A 20,996-nucleotide genomic window follows, 5' to 3' on the forward strand; every position below is an offset into this window, starting at 1 on the left:
TTCTCCGTAAGCGACCTTTCCTCGACCAATGAGATGAGCGGTAATCTGAATTGTCATACTCGAATTGTCATAAGTGTGCTGTCAGCTCATTGGTCACAAAGCAGGAGAGGGGCTGGGAATTATGTTTTCAAACAAAGCGTTAATTCCATTAACATTTATAGACTACTTTTGATTCTCACTGTATTACGGGACAAAGTGCGTCCCTTATTAGCTCAATACGGGACGTGTACTTTTGTTTCTAAATACGGGACCATTCCGTTTTTTAAGGGACGGTTGGAAACCCTATCTGCATCACAGGTGACTCCACTCATCCGTCCAACACCTTCTTCAGTTTGCTGCCATCAGGAAGGAGACTGAACAGCCTTCGGGCCAGAACCAGCAGACTGAGCGACAGCTTCATCCATCAGGCTGTCAGGATGCTGAATTCAATGTGCCTTTAATACCATCCGGCCCTGTATGCTTCAGGAAAAACTGAACAGGATGGAGGTGGACCCCTGCCTGGTGGCTTGGATCTCCAACTACCTCACCGACAGGCCACAGTACGTCAGGCTGAAGGACATCGCGTCTGACATTGTGGTCAGCAGCACAGGAGCACCACAGGGAACTGTGCTGTCCCCTCTTCTCTTCACCCTGTACACCTCTGACTTCTGCTACAACTCTGAATTATGCCATATTCAGAAGTTTGCAGATGACACAGCCATCATGGGGTGTATCTGGGATGATCAGGAAGAGGAGTACAGAAGTCTGGTGAGGAACTTTGTCGCATGGAGTCACACAAACCACCTGCAACTCAACACCTCAAAGACCAAGGAACTGGTTGTGGACTTCGGGAGGTCCAGAGAAGGTCCACTGCCGGTTCAGATAGAGGGGGAGGAGGTGGTCAACAAGTACAAGTACCTCGGGCTGTGGGTGGACAATAAACTGGACTGGTCATGCAACACAGAGCACCTGTATAAAAAAGCCCAAAGCCGACTGTACTTCCTCAGGAGGCTGAGGTCTTTTAACATCTGCAGGAAGCTCCTGAGGATGTTTTACCAGTCGGTGGTTGCTGGAGTACTTTTCTATGCTGTGGTGTGCTGGGGGAGCAGCACAGCAAAGAAGGACTCATCCAGGCTGGAGAAACTGATCAGGAAGGCTGGCTCTGTGGTCGGCATGAAGCTGGACACTCTGGTGACAGTGGCAGAGAAAAGGACACTAAAAAAACTGCTGGACATTATGAACAATGCTGGGCATCCTCTGCACACAGTCATTAACAACCAGAAGAGTCTGTTCAGTGACAGGTTGCTTCTCCCCAAGACAAGAACTAACAGACTTAAAAACTCCTTTGTCCCACACGCCATCAGACTGTTTAACTCCTCTCTGGAGGGGAGAGGGAGGGGAAACAGGAGGACAAAGGAGGGGGGAACAACTAAGCTGTAGTGCCTCTTCACCTCACTGTGCAATACTTTTGTGCAATACTTTTGTTAATAGTCAATGGTGCAATAGACCTCAATACTTGAAATGTGCAATTCACTTGTATTTTTATTTTTTATTCCTATTTATTCTATTTATCCCCTTTGTATATTTTATTTTTATTTGTCTCTGTATTTATATGTGTGTGTGTGTGTGTGTGTGTATGTATGTATGTATGTATGTATATGTATATATATATGTGTGTATATATATATATATATATATATATATATATATATATATATATACATATATATATATATATATATATATATGTATATATATATATATATATATGTATATATATACATATATATATATATATATATGTGTATGTATGTATGTATATGTGTATGTATGTATGTATGTATATGTGTATGTATGTATGTATATGTGTATGTATGTATGTATATGTGTATGTATGTATGTATATATGTATATATGTATGTATATATATATATATGTATGTATATATATATATGTATGTATATATAACATTCTGTAACTGTAACTTCTGTCGGTGCTGTGCTTTTGGAAACCGAATTTCCCAGAGGAACCCACCCGAGGGATTAATAAAGTTTTATCTTATCTTATCTTATCTCTTCACTCCCTGCTCTCACACACGAACTCCAGACCTGCATTAACCTCTTTCCTCTGAACCCCCCACCCCCCAAACATATGAACTCTGACCCAACACTATTACTTTTTCACTGTCCGCCCCACCCCCACTTGCACACAAACTTGTCCACAATCACTATGATTGTGTTGGACACTGCTGTTTAAATAACTGTATAGTATAGGCGATTGTGGCTCAAGAGTTGGGAGTTTGCCTTGTAATCGGAAGGTTGCCGGTTCGAGCCCCGGCTTGGACAGTCTCGGTCGTTGTGTCCTTGGGCAAGAGACTTCACCCGTTGCCTACTGGTGGTGGTCAGAGGGCCCGGTGGCGCCAGTGTCCGGCAGCCTCGCCTCTGTCAGTGCGCCCCAGGGTGGCTGTGACTACAATGTAGCTGCCATCACCTGTGTGTGAATGGGTGGATGACTGGATATGTAAAGCGCTTTGGGGTCCTTAGGGACTAGTAAAGTGCTATATAAATACAGGCCATTTACCATATTGTATTGTGTTGTGCATAAAACTTTTATTTTATTTTTATCCTTTTATCTTTATATTGTTTTAGTGTACACTGGGGGCCATGGGAGGATTGCAATTTCAAATTCTTGTGTATGACTGTACGTATATGGTCCTTGACAATAAAGCTGACTTTGACTTTGATATAAATCACACTTCTGTGTTTAACAATTACAACACTTGATGCTGTTTTTCTGATTCAGGATTATGTGTGTGATGAGTTGGTCACACAGTTCTTATCTTTCTGCTTCACACACACACAAAACTGCCGAGGTTGAAGCTTCAGTCTCTTTCTACCCCAGGTCTCACCACATTTCCAAAATGTAAACTCTGAGTCTCATAAGAAATGTGGTTCAAAAAGATGTGCTGATCTATGAATGCATCCTTACTGAAAGCTAAAGATGTCCAGCAGACAGAAACAGCAGCTGAATGAACAGTTATCATGAGCGAGTGTACAAACACGATCACAGGAAATAACAGAAATAAACTGGAGTTTCCATTTATACCTGTAGTATTTTTTCAGCTCCATGTCATCTTCCAATATGTCAAAATATGATTTCATTGTATCTTAAACAAATACAAACTTCTTTCTTCCCCTCAGAGAGCCAACAGTTTACTATCAGAACTGAGGCTGATCATTAACAGGGAGCAGCAGGTAACAAGGTCATCAGCAGTGGAGGAAAGTATGGAAGTAATACTCAGCTTCATATTTGAAGATACTCGAGTATCTTAGCTGCAGGTCTGGAACAATGGTTTTATTTCCTTTCCCATTAAGCATCTCACACAGCCCCTCATCTGTGACCCTTAGCAAACCCACTGGATATCTACCTGCACATGAAGGAGATCAGATCAGTTCCATCTAGACCAGCTGTAACAGGAAAATGCTGCTTACACTTTGATGCATCACTTTCAGTTTGTCATATAAGACAATATATCAGATTGAGGCATTATTTTCCTGCAGTGAGTAAATCTACTTTGTACTTTACTCTTTTCTTTTAGGTAAAGGCTCTAAACAGTACTTGTACACTGTGGAAATCCCATAAGAACGTCTCCTGAACTCTGAAAAATAACAAAACAAAGACTAAAAGGAGGTCATGGGTGCTGATGATGATGATGATGATGAGGAGGAGTGACTTATGTCCTAGAATACAACAGAACAGTGTCTCTACAAACTTTTGAAAACATGACAGTCTTGCATTAGTTTGTATTGTTATGATTTCAAAAAACGAGGGAAAAATCTCCTTGAAATGCACAATTCCTTTTAGTTATTTCTTAGTGTGTGACGTATTTTATTGGCTTTATGATTGGTGCAAACAGTTTCCTGATTCATAATGGAAATAGATTTTAGACACAGGAGGAACACGCAGTGATCAGCAGGAGCAGCTTGGAGTCCAGTCTTCTTCACACTGAGGAGGGACATATATGCAGGAACAGTTGTCATAACTGTTACAACCACCAGATGGCGAAAGAGTCCCACTGCAACTTTAAGCCATGAAGGATGTGTCTTGATGTTTGCTTGTGATAAATCTGCTTTATGTGAGTCTTTTTCAGAGAGTAACAGTAATATGTCTGATTATATGTCTTTAATCAGTAAAGTCTCGCTTTGCTAGAAATAAATAAATAAATAATAAAATTGTAAACATGCAGCTGTATGTTAGAAGTCAAAGGGTCCTTAAGTCTTCTGTAAATTGACGGGGATCAAATGAAGGACACAAGTATCTGTTCTTACTCTAATAAATGCTGCTTTAATATCCAACAGACTATTTTCCTTCCTCATCAGCAGTAAACAGCTCGACTGCGTCTGTGCATTTGTGTCCTCCATACTTGTTTCCACAGACATCTCAGGCTTGATGCCACGATGCAGTGTAGAAACCTGACAACCCTCTGACTCATGTTCAAATGTTCAAGGACATTTCTCAGGATCATGTATGACCCCTTTTTGACATTTGGACTTTCATTAATAATATTTGTGTTTCTGAGTCATTTTTGTGGAGACTTCTGTCCAACGTAGTGTCCAAATGAAGCCTGAAGCTTTTCTTCACCCTCTTGTCAGATGGTCAGCAACAAAACTCTGTTCCAACCAATGTCTGATAAGAGATGAGACACAGCAGCTGAGCAAATGATCATTTTATGCTGAAGACATCCTCAGACAGAATTAAATACATACATAAACACAGCCTGGTGCCAATAACACAGCTAATGACACTGCTGTATCACTGGCTTTACTGATTAAAGACCATATCTGAAGGAAATCTTTGAACACAACAGAAAGTGACCTTGTAAACCTGCGACACTGATGCTGCATTCAAGGACCATTAAAAACATTTGAAAGGACTTAAGAACATGAAGAAAATGTGACTTGTTTCTCTGTAATGAAGCTGTTTTAGTGAAGAAAGTTGAAAGGTCACAGAGCGACTGCTGAATCTTCTGCTCTAAACATGAACTCTGAACTTTGTGATGCTTCAGGAGGAAAACTGCTTCAGTTATTCTCTCAGATTAGTTTCATATTTTCTGCATCAGATTTGAGTGAGATCCTGGAATGAAGACAGAAGAAAAGACTTTGTTCAAAGTTTGATTTATAGTCAAACCTTCCAGTTTATTCACACAATAAAACATCAACACAATATATGAATTCATTCATTAAAATCACAGTTTTTCCTCATTTGTTTGATGATTTTGACAAAAACCAAACACAAACACACACACATGGTCTGCCATACTCATGAAGAGAAATGTCAACATTTTTCAATACAAATATTCCAGAAAGATTTAGAGGATAGAGAAGTTTACATTTTCATGTGGAGAAATATTTTAGTAAATGAAAATGATGATGAGCAGTGATAGCCTCCATAAACAGTCACAGGAAAGATCTCCTTTAAAAACTCAGAAATATCAAGAGAACAACTAGAAGATGTGGAGGTACCACCCATAATGTTTGACTGACAGCTGATCTCTGTGCAGAAATGATGGAGAGAAAATAAAATGAAACTAAAATACAGATTTAAACCCACAATATGAAAGACTTCAGTCTATTTGAGCTTAATCAACTCAGCTGTGGCTCCACAATAATCATCATAATGGTAGTAAACCATCAGTCCAGCATAGTGAAGCCAAAGTCCAACATAGAGCGGCTGAGTGAATGTGGTCTGGACTCTGTGGAGGAGAGTCATGGTTTCAGAGACGCTGTAGAAGGACAAAATACCTGCTCTGTGATCCAGGTACACTCCTACTCTGGAGGAACGAGGACCTGAGACAGGAGTTTGGATGTTGTTGTACCAAAATGTAAAACTGTTGTTGTTACAATCTAATGACCAAGATTTGTCATTATGTCCAAACAAACATTCATTACCACATCCTTCTCTGCTGATATTCTTGTATGCGACTGCTACATAAACTCCTCTCCCTCTCCACTCCACCTCCCAGTAACAACGTCCAGTCAGACTCTCTCTACTCAGGACCTGCCGCCATCCAGTGAATCTGTCTGGATGATCAGAATAAGACTGTTGTTGATTCACTGCTTGCGCTTTTCTGTTCCCCTCTGATAATAACAGCAGTTTGTTTGCTGTGTTTGGATCCAGTGTGATTTCACATGAATATTTTAAGAATCCAGCTCTGGTCTTTGGCTGTGGTTGTGGCAGTAAAACATCCACTTCAGTGACTGTCAGTGAGATGTTTGTCCATTCCTCTCTCAGAATGTCCTGTAGTTTATCTCTGACCTCTGACACAGCTGCTGTCACATCCTCAAAGTAGCTCAGAGGACGGATATTGATGCTGGATGAGTCTGTAGACTCACTGAGTGCTGACAGTGAGGGGTAGTTGTGTAGAAACTGGATGTGATCCTCTGTGTGTGAGAGCTGCTTCAGCTCAGCATCTTTCCTCTTCAGCTCAGTGATCTCCTGCTCCAGCTTCTCCTGAAGCTCTTTGACTCGACTCACTTCAGTTTCCTGCTGGGATCTGATCTGCTGCTTCACATCAGAGCTTCTTTTCTGGATGAGATGGATCAGCTCAGTGAAGATCTTCTCACTGTGCTCCACTGTTTGATCAGCAGACTGATTGATGGCCTCCACCTCCTGTTGAAGCAGCTTCACATCTTTCTCTCTGTCCTGGATTCTCTGCTGGATGTTTTGTCGACTCACCTCCAGCTCTCTCTGCCTCTCAGTCCTTTCTGCTGCAGCTGAGACTGTGATGTGGCCTTTATGTTCATCCACAGAGCAGAGATAACAGATACTCTGCTGATCAGTACGGCAGAACATCTTCATCACCTCATCATGACGAGAGCAGATGTTCTCCTGGAGCTTCTTGGAGGGCTCCACCAGCTTGTGTTTCTTGAATGTAGGTGAATCATAATGAGGCTGAAGGTGTTTCTCACAGTAAGATGCCAGACAGAATAAACAGGACTTGAATGCTTTCATTTTTCTTCCAGTGCAGACATCACAGGCCACATCTTCAGGTCCAGCATAGCAGTGATCAGCAGGAGCAGCTTGGAGTCCAGTCTTCTTCAGCTCCTCCACTAAATCTGCTAACATGGTGTTTTTCTCCAGGACAGGCCTCGCTGTGAAAGTCCTCCGGCACTGAGGGCAGCTGTAGATTTTCTTCTTTTCCTCTTCATCCCAGAAGCTTTTAATACAGTTCATGCAGTAGCTGTGTCCACAGGGAATAGTCACTGGATCCTTCAGTAGATCCAAACAGACTGAACAGCAGAATTTTGTTTGATCCATTTGATTCATGTGCTGTGCCGTTTCACCGTCTCTCAGTGACTGTCAGACAGTTTCACTTCCTCTGAACAGAAACAACCTCTGTGCTCTGAAGGGAAACAGATCTCTGCTCTTGTTCACCTCCTACAGGAAATGAGGCTCACCAGCAACTGCATTTACACCATGTTGTTTAGACCCATCCTGATACAGACACATCTGTGAAGGGAGGCAACAACAAGTCATAAATGCTTATTTCATCAGTGCCAGGGTTTGTTATGTTTGATTTACAATATGCAGTTAAAACTGTGACCTAGCTAACCTTGTTAACTAGTAACTTAGCCTATATGAAATGCCTTGTGGCGATGATTTAAGTAAGGTAAAACTTTATTGGGCGATAGAACGATAACGATATGTATCGCGATATAACTTTTTCTCGATAGAAAAATTAAACTATCGCGATAGACCTCGCCGCTCTTGTCCTCTTAAAAAAAAAAAAAAAGAAAAAAGAAAAAAAAAAAAAGAACAGCCAATCCAAATTAAGTAGTGCAGAGCCGAACCAATCACAGCCGCAGTGTCACGTGACTTGTTACGTACAGCACAAGTGCCAAGCCGCACATGTGTATTTGTTTGGCAAGCAGCCAGCCACCGTACCGCCCGGGTAATGGAGGAAATGAGTGTGCCGACTAGAAAAATCAACCGAGCGTGACCAAAGGTTACCGAAGAGAAAACAGATGATGGTTCCAATGCCGGAGAGATTGTCGAACGGAAGAGCCATAGAAGTTCCGTAGTGTGAAGGTATTTCGGCTATTTCAAGTCTGACAAAAAACAGAGTAGCGTGCACTGTAAATTGTGCCAAAAGCAAGTCTGGAAATACAATAAACTGGTGCATGCGCTACGTCCACACGTACCCGGGTATTTTTGAAAACGCAGATTTTTCTATGCGTTTTCACCTTTCGTCCACACGTAAACGGCGTTTTTGGTCACTGAAAACGAAGACTTTTGAAAACTCCGTCTTTGCATTTAGGTGTGGACTAGAAAAACGGAGAAAACGCAGCGTCAAAGGATTTTTTGACGTCACACTGCGCGCCACGTTATTGTGTCGGTGAAATGAATTTCTACAATACTGTTACTGTTAATTCTAATTTCTGCAGTGTTTAAATGCTTACATATACACACAGTTACTGTCCCTCCACACATACGACTGTTCTGCTTCTATGCCCCAGCTTTGTTTACTTTTTCCCACCGAGGCTTCTAGACTTCTGATTGGCCAACATTTCTGCACGGTTAGGAATCTAGCTCCACCTGCTGCTTTGGCATGTTCATAGCAGCGTTTTCCTTCATTTCTCCCTTTATGTGTGGACAGGATTATTTTTAAAACGAAAACGGAAAATCTCAGTTTTCAAAAATACCCGTGTACGTGTGGACGTAGCCTCAGTCTCTGACTGGAAGCGCTAATTCGTCATTCGGCTTTTGTCAGACTAAAGTAACTGTTAAAACTGTTTGAAAAGCTAAGCTATACAACAAGGAGAGATTGAGAATTTCCTTTTAGTTCTCAGTTTATTTGATATTGACAAAAGTTAGTCAGTTTTGTCTGTTCTTCTGTAAAACAAACTAAGATTTATTTTTAGAATTAATATTTTGTTTCTAAGTGGAATTGACAATTTAGTAGTCCGTTTCGTTTGTTCTATTTTGAAACTTAAACGCTTTAGCGGCTGCCTTTTGTGTAGTTTAAGTCTCATGTTCCTTAAGTACATCTACCCTGTTGAACTTATTATGGGAAATAAATATTTAAATAAAAACAAGCTGCTGATTATTTCACATTTTACTTGTGAGCAACGGCACATTTAAATCTTACAAATATAGTTATTTGGCTTATATCGTGATAGATATCGTTATCGCCTGAAATGAAAACATATCGTGATATGAAAAAATCTTATATCGCCCAGCTCTACTTTATTGGTATAGTACCTTTTGAGATAATAAAGCACTCCATGATAACGCTGGTTACACCCTTGTGCACAGGTGTCAAAACTCCAGTCCTTGAGGTCCTGAAACTTTTACATGTGTCGCTGCTCCAACACACCTCAATAAAATTAGATCAATTAGCAAGAGCCCTGACTGCATACTGAGGTGGCAATTCAGCCATTAGATTCATGTTATAGCAGCTCATGAATGAACGTGGCACAATATAAGCATTTTTATTGTTGAAGTACATTTTTTTCCAAACACTTTCATTTATTTAAAACTAGAAAATGCATTTTCTGAAGAAACTGCAGTGTGAATGCTGATAACTGAACGTTTTGAGTTGAAATAATTGCTGAATGTTAAGTTAAAAATGTTGAGGTTTAGGGGTTCCCACCTCAGCATGTAGTCAAGACTCTTGCTAATGACCTACTCATTTTATTCAGGTGTGTCGCGGCAGGGACACATGTAAAAGTTTCAGGACTTTGACACCCCTGCCCTTGTGGATTAAACAGGATGAATTTGTTACACTCTTAACTCATCTAAACAAGGCATTTTGTAGAGGGTACAGCAGCCATGGCAGTTTTTCTTGAAACAACTAATCTCACGTGTTGACTTTTTCTCAAAATAAGCATGGGAACAACTGTCTACAATAAATCAAACATGTTTTACTCATTATGTAAGAATTGTTATACAAATGACCAGTGCCAAGTAGGGCTGCCACAAATGATGATTTTGATCGTCGACTAGTCACCGATTATTTTTGCGATTAGTTGACTGATCAGATCATGCATCCATTGGACGCACAGCTTACTGCACTAGCATGACCCATCCTCCAAATCCGGGGAAAAGGACGACGCATTTGTCGGAGTCTTCGAAATGGACAGCCTTCGTCGCGTCGCTGTAACGCAATCGGCCTACAAATGCGGCCTCAGAAGGATGCCGCCCCTGAATTTGGACAGAGCTACGATGCCGGAGACTGCTTCTTCTTCTTTTGCCTTTAACGGCAGCTGGCATCCTTGAACATGCATTGCTGCCATCTTCTGTTTCAGTCCGTTATTACACTCTTAAATCCTACTGCTTATTCCTGTCTTTCAGGATCTTACAAAGCTTCAAACGACGCGTCGACTATTAAATTAGTGGTTTACGATTTTGATAAACGACGTAATAATGACTAGTCGACTAATCTTGGCAGCCCTAATGCCAAGTGTACTGTGGTGTAAAAAAGTCATTAACTGCATGCTTGCTTCACCTACTTAGCTTTAGTATAATTTCCTAACTGTACATCCAAAGCTTTGCTCACTGCAGCTGTATTGCGCAGTTATGTTACACCCCTGAAAGCAGAGGGGAAATTACGAGTGATTTTCAAGTGATTCTCTCATGCAGTAGTTTAATGCAATGAAAAATGAACATAAGTAATTCACATTGCGTACTGCTCAATGTCACACAGTGGAAGAAAGAGCTAATTAATAACCCAAAAATAACAATTGAGTGCTTACTATTTGTATCTGAACATGTTTCCGTACAAAATAATAACAATAGAAACGTTTATAGCTTCTGCCGTTAGCTTAATGGCCATTGTGCAACTGAGGCTCAAAACCGCGGTCTACCCACTAAAAATCTATAATAAAATGTTTCTGAAGCTCACAAAATAACGAAAGACTACCTATAAAATATCTCAACAACGTACAGAGTATAAAATATCCTGTTTTGATCACCATTACCTTAAAACACGGAGGAAAGAATGACGAGGGTGATTTTGAGATGCTTCTCTTCTGCAGTAGTTTTGTAATGAGGAGAGAGCGCGCGAAAGCCCCCTGGTAGAGAAAGAAGCCATTACCAATCGATCCCAGAAAAGACTTACTAGCCGATTACTGATGTACAGATCGCAGTTCTCTTGAATCAAATGACAACCATTAATGCAACATGAAAAATAACCAATTTAAAACAATTTCGCAGTGTATTTACATTGTTTTCAGGCTTAAGAATTTGTATTAACTGAGTGCCTTTTTTTTTACTGTCAACTCTTTTAGTACAAAATCAACTTATGAATAACACCTGTATGGAGTCTTTTGGTACTGCTAAGGGGCTATAAGGGTAGTTTTCCACCCTGTCACAGTTACAGCAGCACTTTGTATCATCCACAGTCCTGAAAATTTTGGTGCATTGTTGTATTGTTTGGTTATATTTTTAAAAAAATTGAAAACGAAAAAACTTTTTGTTATTCGTGAATGTATTTTACTGTATTTATTACCAGTGCAAATAATTCAATTATTCATAATGGGCACTCCAGTTTACAAAAAACTTGAAGGAATTTAAAATTTAACAAATTATAGATAAAAAGATCAAAACTAGCCATTTAAATCCTGCCTCAGTTTTTGTAGCAAATCTTAAAAAGAATATTCAACATAAAAATGTAAACACATCTGCATAAATTTTCCTATAGCAGAACATCTTTATCACCTCATCATAACCGGACTTGAAGGCTTTCATTTTTCTCCCAGTGCAGACATCACAGGCCACATCTTCAGGTCCAGCTTGGAGTCCAGTCTTCTTCAGCTCCTCCACTAAATCTGCTTACATGGTGTTTTCCATCAGGACATGTCTCGATGTGAAAGTCTGTCTGCACTGAGGGCAGCTATAGATTTTCTTCTCTTCATCCCAGAAGGGTTTTAATACAGTTCATGCAGTAGCTGTGTCCACAGGGAATAGTCACCGGATCCTTCAGTAGATCCAAACAGATCAAAATAGAATCTTATTTCGTCCATCTGATTTCCTTGCTGCACTATTTCACTTGTTTTCAGTGACTTTTGAACAAATAGCTGAGAGTACATTTTAATGTGCAGCCTCAGAAGGCGAACTCATGTTACATATGAAACAGGACATAAATAGGCATTATATCTGAAACAAATTAAAACAATGCTTTGAACACACTTCAGATCTGAAAAGGGAAAAAAAACACATGCTGGATATCTGAGCTGATATGAACTGAGTACTATGTTAGGAACCAAAGGATTTCACATTGTATGATGGAAGTGAAAACTGAATTGAACTGAATCTCCACCCAGGTCTCAAAAACATAATGTCTGGTGAGGTTTTTCAGGGGGGGTTATGATTAAAATGCAACACCGCAACCTAGGGGAATTTCACCGCTATGAAATATAAAGATTGTAGTTTCAAACAAGCCAAACAAATGATAACGCAGGCTCGAATACACTACTGATGCAGACTGGTTTCAATATCAAAATACTTTTATTCAATATATTTGTTAAAAACAAACAAACAAATACAAATAAAACAGAAGTTAAAACAAGTGCGGCATGAATCAGTATAAAGGTTGACTGTGAAGTAAAACAACCAAATATTGAGCTGGACTTACCAGTAGCTGAGGACCATGGGGAGAAAAAAAGGCACACGTACAAACCAACCACCTATATACACAAGGTGGTGTAAAACAAAAGGAATGTGGAAAACAACCCACTGGCATGAAGGCCCCACGGCTACTAGCTTATCCTACTTTTAAACCTGTAATAGGACACTTACCACCAGGCTCATTGCTCACAGTCATACAAGAAGAACTACTAAAATCTCCTCCAAGCATTTTAAAACATCACACATGCTTTTAAAACAAAGAAAATAAAAAATACACAAGTCAAATAGTAATTTACACTCCACAGGTGAATGATGGTTGTTATAACTGATCCTAGCACAAACACACTTTGTGCTAGAACACAATGCAGCATGGGGCCATCTGTGGCGACTGGAGCAAGTCAAACAGACAAATAGCAGATGTAAGCAGACACCAGCAAGACACACGTGAAGAGATCCTTCGAACCCAACGACGTAGGCAAAACAGAAATATAAGAATCAGAATTGTGTTTATTGGCCATGTATATGTGCGGTAGATGGTGACTCACAAGCACAGCAATGTAAATCACACACACACACACACACACACACACACACACACACACACACACACACACACACACACACACACACACACCAAATTAAGGATTGTACATTAACATATGTTATTGTGGAAACTGCTATCGGGACCATACTGAATTTAACCAGATAAATATTTGATATAGTGAGAGAAAGAGAGTAAATGACAAACAGACATTATAATTCATCATACACTGAGAGTAGCAGACAAATCAATAAAACACCTCTTCCAATTAATCTAATAATTCATTCAGCGTCCATCTGTTTGTTTTTTATGAGCTTTGTTTGATTTGATAAGTATCTGAGGCTGAGACCACAGGACTGTGAAATCGAATAAATATTATGCTGAACAGTCCAAAAGATTCAATAATCTTTTAATCTTTTGGAAATTTTCCCAATTTCTACTAATGAATGTTACCTTGTTTCAGGATACATAATACCTGCCGTTATCTAAAGACACATCTGCTTACCTGTATCGTTTGCTTGTTTCTCCTTTTCTGTTTTTTTCTAAACCAAGGACCTGATGGCTTTGACCTTTTCTTGTCCATTTTTGTCCATCAGGAATTTTTCACTCCAGCATCAACACCTAATAGACCTACACCTTGTGGCCCCTAGAGACAAAGCAGCACGTACAAACTCCAAAACACGTACAAAACACAACGGAAGTGCTCCAGGATGCTAGGGGCAATGTTGAGCTTTGTACGTGATTTGTCTCTAGGGGCCACCGTCTATATTTATATGTAAACATATATAAATAAAACCACAATCTTTTTTACATTAGTAATTCCTTTTGTGCATAATTTCATATTTTTGTTGATAAGAAATTAATTAAAGCAACAAAACAACCTGAAGAGCCGGTTAGGAGCCAAAAGAGCCGGTTCTCTAAAAACAGCTGGAATTTCCATCACTAGCCCTGTGGTGGTATAACGTGGTGTGGAGGTGTGTATGCAGCAGCACCGAGGTCCTCAGGTGATTTTAATTTCAAATATGTGTCTTGGGCGTAACTTTGTTTATGGCAGCCTGTGTGATTCATGCTGTATTCACCTTGCACGCTAAGGTGCTGGCCAATTAAAACACCAGGAAGGCCGATGAACACCCGCCAGGCTGCATAAAGTTTGATTAAAATCTGCTGCAGAACATAACTGTGAATTCTGACAGACAATTTCACATGTTAGTGTTTCAGTCACTAAAGACTGGCAGTAAATGGAAATGTCAAATGATTCATTACAAGGAGCTGCCAACTTTAGAGGTTAATCGTGACAAATCTTTTCCTTCACTCAGGTTAGCTAGTAGATTGCGGCTCAAGCAGTGAACACATGTTATCTCTATTCGGACTTTCCCAAGTGTTCTTTATTTTTTGCTCTTGCTGTTTTCTTTTAAGCAGCTTTAATCTTGTCCCAGCTGTGGTTCAGGTGGTACAATTGGTACCAGTCACAGGGTCAGTGGATTGGTCCACAGTTTCCTCCAGTCCACATGCCAAAGTATCCTTGGACAAGACACTGAACCCCAAGTCCATCAGCGTGTGTGAATGTTGGCTAAAGCCCTCAGGCACAGATAGAAGTGCTGCATGAACGTGTGTGACTGGGTACATGAGACATGTAGCAGAAAGTGCTGTGAGTAGACAGGACCTATGCAAGTACGACATCATTTACAAACAACCAACACTTTTCATTTTCACTTTTTTCACTTTCATTGTGTTTTTATTTTGCCAGGGTGCATGCCTTATTTTCTCTCATCCAGTGTTATGTTGAATTATTCATCATTCAGTCTTACGTGGAGTTCAGGTCCAGAGATAATAATTGAGGCCAAACGCCACTTTTAAGATATAGGGTATAAAACTTTATTTTTAAATAAAAAGGGCAGTGATGCTAAACCAGCCTTTAGTTATGCTGCTATCTCCTTAAATCTAGTGTTGCTAGCTATTTCCCAGGCTAACTGCTGCTCAGTTCCCCAAAACAAACAACCACTGAAAAGTTAAAAATGTGATCTGATGAAATGATCAGTTTGGCTGGACTCTCTGCTGTTGCAATAAAGTAATAATGTCTTAACATCCATCCAGGGTTTCTGGAGATGAGAGGATTTAGAGGTTAGCAGTGAAATAGCTCAATAAAGGAGAATCCATGTTCTAGTATTTCTGAAACAAACAAACAAAACATGGAAAACCATCTAAACTTTGTATGAAATGTAAGGAAAGTTGTGTCTGGTCATTTATTTCTTTGTTGTAAAAATGCTTCTTGGCAACAAATCTTATGTCAGTTTACCTAATATGACATATGTAGTAGCAAATAATAAATAAATAATAACCTGTGGTATGCTTACACTTGATCTACATGCAACTATACAAACATGTCAGGATTATTATATTGACTGCTTGATCTACTGCAGTGACAACACTGAGGCCTCAAACCTGTCACGATCCTGGATCATTGACCCAGCGTTTTCAGTTTTCTTGTGTTTTGATGTCATTTTGTATTATGTCTCATGTTTAAGTCGTCTTTGGTTAAGTTGATTCTCTAGTGCCGAGGTTGTCCCTGTTTAGATGTGTATTAGTTAGTATTTCCCACCTTGTGTCTTTGCACTCTGTGTCTCCCTCTGTGTGGCTGTGATTATCTTGTTGTGAGTTCTTGCTTCCCTCATGTTTCCTTCTGTTCCTCTTCCTGTCATGTTATCCATGTTTCCCCAGTCCTGTTCTCTGGGGCTGTGTCCAAATTCAGGGGTATCATGCTTCGAAGGACCCGACCTACCCGGTCCACATAGGGTGGGTCCTTCGAAGGCCGAGTAGGCCGGAAGTGAGCTGCTGTGAAATTGGACAGTCTTCTAGCCTTCAGTAAAGTCTGCACTCACTTCTGTGTTTTTCCGGTCGCTAGCGCCAAAGCATGACAACTTTAAAATGGACCCAGAAATGTCGCAATGACTGAATGATTGCTGGTCATTCGTGCACATTTACTATATTATATAAACTATGTAAACCAAATCTCTATGAAACTTATAGAAGAACATTTTCTATTTCTGTTTATTTTCTATTATTCATTTGATCCTGTAACTGATTTGTTTGCATAGATGGCCCTGGAGTGTCCTCAGGGAGAGAGGGAATTAGGACAGGAAGCAAATCAATACAACACAACAACTCTTAGTAATTGCATTTATTAACTTGTGTTCTTAAGGATTATCTTCTTGATATCACACATACATACTTTGTATTTTTAAGATATCCCATTTCTTTCTGGCCTGCAGGGGGTGACTTTCCCCTGCAGGCTCATCTTCTCCAGAATTGTCCTGATCACACACAACAAATAAGAGACGAGAGAAAATTGTACAACCACCAGATGGCGAAAGAGTCCCACTGCACCTTTAAGCCATGAAGGATGTGTCTTGATGTTTGCTTGTGATAAATCTGCTTTATGTGAGTCTTTTTCAGAGAGTAACAGTAATATGTCTGATTATATGTCTTTAATCAGTAAAGTCTCACTTTGCTAGAAATCAATAAATAATAAAATTGTAAACATGCAGCTGTATGTTAGAAGTCAAAGGGTCCTTAAGTCTTCTGTAAATTGACGGGGATCAAATGAAGGACACAAGTATCTGTTCTTACTCTAATAAATGCTGCTTTAATATCCAACAGACTATTTTCCTTCCTCATCAGCAGTAAACAGCTCGACTGCGTCTGTGCATTTGTGTCCTCCATACTTGTTTCCACAGACATCTCAGGCTTGATGCCACGATGCAGTGTAGAAACCTGACAACCCTCTGACTCATGTTCAAATGTTCAAGGACATTTCTCAGGATCATGTATGACCCCTTTTTGACATTTGGACTTTCATTAATAATATTTGTGTTTCTGAGTCATTTTTGTGGAGACTTCTGTCCAACGTAGTGTCCAAATGAAGCCTGAAGCTTTTCTTCACCCTCTTGTCAGATGGTCAGCAACAAAACTCTGTTCCAACCAATGTCTGATAAGAGATGAGACACAGCAGCTGAGCAAATGATCATTTCATGCTGAAGACATCCTCAGACAGAATTAAACACATACATAAATACAGCCTGGTGCCAATAACACAGCTAATGACACTGCTGTATCACTGGCTTTACTGATTAAAGACCATATCTGAAGGAAATCTTTGAACACAACAGAAAGTGACCTTTTAAACCTGCGACACTGATGCTGCATTCAAGGACCATTAAAAACATTTGAAAGGACTTAAGAACATGAAGAAAATGTGACTTGTTTCTCTGTAATGAAGCTGTTTTAGTGAAGAAAGTTGAAAGGTCACAGAGCGACTGCTGAATCTTCTGCTCTAAACATGAACTCTGAACTTTGTGATGCTTCAGGAGGAAAACTGCTTCAGTTATTCTCTCAGATTAGTTTCATATTTTCTGCATCAGATTTGAGTGAGATCCTGGAATGAAGACAGAAGAAAAGACTTTGTTCAAAGTTTGATTTATAGTCAAACCTTCCAGTTTATTCACACAATAAAACATCAACACAATATATGAATTCATTCATTAAAATCACAGTTTTTCCTCATTTGTTTGATGATCTTGACAAAAACAAACACAAACACACACACATGGTCTGCCATACTCATAAAGAGAAATGTCGACATTTTTCAAGACAAATATTCCAGAAACATTTAGAGGATAGAGAAGTTTACATTTTCATGTGGAGAAATATTTTAGTAAATCAAAATGATGATGAGCAGTGATAGCCTCCATAAACAGTCACAGGAAAGATCTCCTTTAAAAACTCAGAAACATCAAGAGAACAACTAGAAGATGTGGAGGTACCACCCATAATGTTTGACTGACAGCTGATCTCTGTGCAGAAATGATGGAGAGAAAATAAAATGAAACTAAAATACAGATTTAAACCCACAATATGAAAGACTTCAGTCTATTTCACTTTAATCAACTCAGCGGTGGCTCCATAAACATAAATCCTCAGACCAGCATAGAGCGGCTGAGTGAATGTGGTCTGGACTCTGTGGAGGAGAGTCATGGTTTCAGAGACGCTGTAGAAGGACAAAATACCTGCTCTGTGATCCAGGTACACTCCTACTCTGGAGGACTGAGGACCTGAGACAGGAGTTTGGATGTTGTTGTACCAAAATGTATAACTGTTGTTGTTACAATCTAATGACCAAGATTTGTCATTACGTCCAAAAACACACTCACCTCCTTTTCTGCTGATATTCTTGTATGCGACTGCTACATAAACTCCTCCCCCTCTCCACTCCACCTCCCAGTAACAACGTCCAGTCAGACTCTCTCTACTCAGGACCTGAAACCACCAAGTGAATCTGTCTGGATGATCAGAATAAGACTGTTGTTGATTCATTAATGTTGCTTTTCTGTTCCCCTCTGATAATAACAGCTTTTTGTTTGCTGTGTTTGGATCCAGTGTGATTTCACATGAATATTTTAAGAATCCAGCTCTGGTCTTTGGCTCTGGTGGTGGATCCAACAGTAAAACATCCACTTCAGTGACTGTCAGTGAGATGTTTGTCCATTCCTCTCTCAGAATGTCCTGTAGTTTATCTCTGACCTCTGACACAGCTGCTGTCACATCCTCAAAGTAGCTCAGAGGACGGATATTGATGCTGGATGAGTCTGTAGACTCACTGAGTGCTGACAGTGAGGGGTAGTTGTGTAGAAACTGGATGTGATCCTCTGTGTGTGAGAGCTGCTTCAGCTCAGCATCTTTCCTCTTCAGCTCAGTGATCTCCTGCTCCAGCTTCTCCTGAAGCTCTTTGACTCGACTCACTTCAGTTTCCTGCTGGGATCTGATCTGCTGCTTCACATCAGAGCTTCTTTTCTGGATGAGATGGATCAGCTCAGTGAAGATCTTCTCACTGTGCTCCACTGTTTGATCAGCAGACTGATTGATGGCCTCCACCTCCTGTTGAAGCAGCTTCACATCTTTCTCTCTGTCCTGGATTCTCTGCTGGATGTTTTGTCGACTCACCTCCAGCTCTCTCTGCCTCTCAGTCCTTTCTGCTGCAGCTGAGACTGTGTCGTGGCCTTTATGTTCATCCACAGAGCAGAGATAACAGATACTCTGCTGATCAGTACGGCAGAACATCTTCATCACCTCATCATGACGAGAGCAGATGTTCTCCTGGAGCTTCTTGGAGGGCTCCACCAGCTTGTGTTTCTTGAATGTAGGTGAATCATAATGAGTCTGAAGGTGTTTCTCACAGTAAGATGCCAGACAGAATAAACAGGACTTGAATGCTTTCATTTTTCTTCCAGTGCAGAAATCACAGGCCACATCTTCAGGTCCAGCATAGCAGTGATCAGCAGGAGCAGCTTGGAGTCCAGTCTTCTTCAGCTCCTCCACTAAATCTTCCACTAATAAGTTTTTCTCCAGGGCAGGCCTCGGTGTGAAAGTCCTCCGGCACTGAGGGCAGCTGTAGATTTTCTTCTTTTCCTCTTCATCCCAGAAGCTTTTAATACAGTTCATGCAGTAGCTGTGTCCACAGGGAATAGTCACCGGATCCTTCAGTAGATCCAAACAGACTGAACAGCAGAATTTTGTTTGGTCCATTTGATTCATGTGCTGTGCCGTTTCACCGTCTCTCAGTGACTGTCAGACAGTTTGACTTCCTCTGAACAGAAACAACCTCTGTGCTCTGAAGGGAAACAGATCTCTGCTCTTGTTCACCTCCTACAGGAAATGAGGCTCACCAGCAACTGCATTTACACCATGTTGTTTAGACCCATCCTGATACAGACACATCTGTGAAGGGAGGCACTAAAGAAATATTCTTACAGAGCGACCAAGAGCCAATCACATGATGCAGGGTGTGGTATGTTTGGTTAGAACATGCAGTAACAAGTCTGACCCAGTTAAAGTTTAATAGTTTAACTTTACGTGGATGTTTGAAATTGAAGTTTTATAGGACTCTCTGTTTAATTGTTGTTTTGTTTGGAGCGATGGTTCTTTTTATTTAAATAATTGATGATAATTTGATATATTTGATTATTTATTACTGGTGCAAACAATTCATTTCTTCATGGTGCAAATATATAGTAGACTCAGGAGTTTAACTCAGTTTTCTTGGCCTTTGTTTATCGTTTCATTTGAAATCTTAATGGGTAAAGATCATCATAATTACATATGAAATTATATGTGCAAATCATATGTTCCATTACACTATTAACAGCACAGATTATACAGCAAACATCAGATTCATGGATGGAGCCAGAGGCTAAATGACTGTTTAGTCCTCTTTAGGAAACGATCTTCATATGACGACAAACACGACAACAATCAGCTGTCAAACTGTACAAGAAGTTCACAGTAATGTAAAAGAAGTTATATCACTTTATTTTTAAATGTACGCACTCAGGGTCAGGACTGAAGACACTGATCGAGAAAATACTCTAAATATAAATATTCACCTAAACATTCAAAATGATTCAATTGCATGAAAAGAAATATGAACTCTCTACAATACTGGCTTCTGATTGGTTGAAAAAGCAGGTGCTGAACTTCAGAAGAGCTAAACCTGCAAAACTGTGTAAACCCAGAGTGGATGCTGCCCTCTGACCTTTCAGAAGTACGATCTTTTTATGAAGACACAGAGGCAGAGTTATTATTCATCACTTTAAAGATGATATTCGTTACATGTTCTTCACTCGTTGTCTAGTAAAGTCCAGAGAATGAGACACATGATTTCAAAACATACAGCTGCATGTTAGAGATCACAGAGTTCTTCAGTCTTATGAGAACTCATGGAGACTAAATGTCAGACACATCAACAGTAAATGTCGTTCCTCCCCCCGTGAGTTTGTGTCCTCCACACTTGTTTACA

At 40.0% G+C, this 20,996-nt stretch overlaps 2 protein-coding genes across 4 annotated transcripts; both read right to left on the minus strand.

Moving 5' to 3' along the window:
• Positions 1-5,137: 5,137 nt before the first annotated feature.
• Positions 5,138-11,226, minus strand: LOC145421951 (tripartite motif-containing protein 16-like). 3 transcript variants are annotated; one of them, XM_080292968.1, is made up of 2 exons: positions 10,959-11,226; positions 5,138-7,488 (listed from the first exon to the last, which is right to left on the minus strand). In XM_080292968.1, exon 2 carries the CDS (start codon positions 7,303-7,305, stop codon positions 5,608-5,610), a length of 1,698 nt encoding a protein of 565 aa, XP_080149094.1. In that variant the 5' UTR covers positions 7,306-7,488; positions 10,959-11,226; the 3' UTR covers positions 5,138-5,607. The 3 variants fall into 3 exon arrangements, with proteins under 3 accessions (XP_080149094.1, XP_080149095.1, XP_080149096.1); XM_080292969.1 differs by lacking the exon at positions 10,959-11,226 and adding an exon at positions 10,042-10,952; XM_080292970.1 differs by lacking the exon at positions 10,959-11,226 and adding an exon at positions 9,241-10,031.
• A 6,378-nt stretch (positions 11,227-17,604) lies between these two features.
• On the minus strand, positions 17,605-20,327 carry LOC145421953 (tripartite motif-containing protein 16-like). Its single transcript, XM_080292979.1, has one exon. It carries the CDS (start codon positions 19,733-19,735, stop codon positions 18,074-18,076), a length of 1,662 nt encoding a protein of 553 aa, XP_080149105.1. The 5' UTR covers positions 19,736-20,327; the 3' UTR covers positions 17,605-18,073.
• Positions 20,328-20,996: the final 669 nt, after the last annotated feature.

The sequence above is a fragment of the Astatotilapia calliptera genome, chromosome 18 (genome assembly GCF_964374335.1).
Source record: "Astatotilapia calliptera chromosome 18, fAstCal68.1, whole genome shotgun sequence".
NCBI classification, from domain to species: Eukaryota; Metazoa; Chordata; class Actinopteri; order Cichliformes; family Cichlidae; genus Astatotilapia; species Astatotilapia calliptera.

Bases quoted from the DNA above. Each gene is read 5' to 3' on its own strand.
- LOC145421951 (XM_080292968.1), bottom strand. From the start codon at position 7,305: ATGAATCAAATGGATCAAACAAAATTCTGCTGTTCAGTCTGTTTGGAT.
- LOC145421953 (XM_080292979.1), bottom strand. From the start codon at position 19,735: ATGAATCAAATGGACCAAACAAAATTCTGCTGTTCAGTCTGTTTGGAT.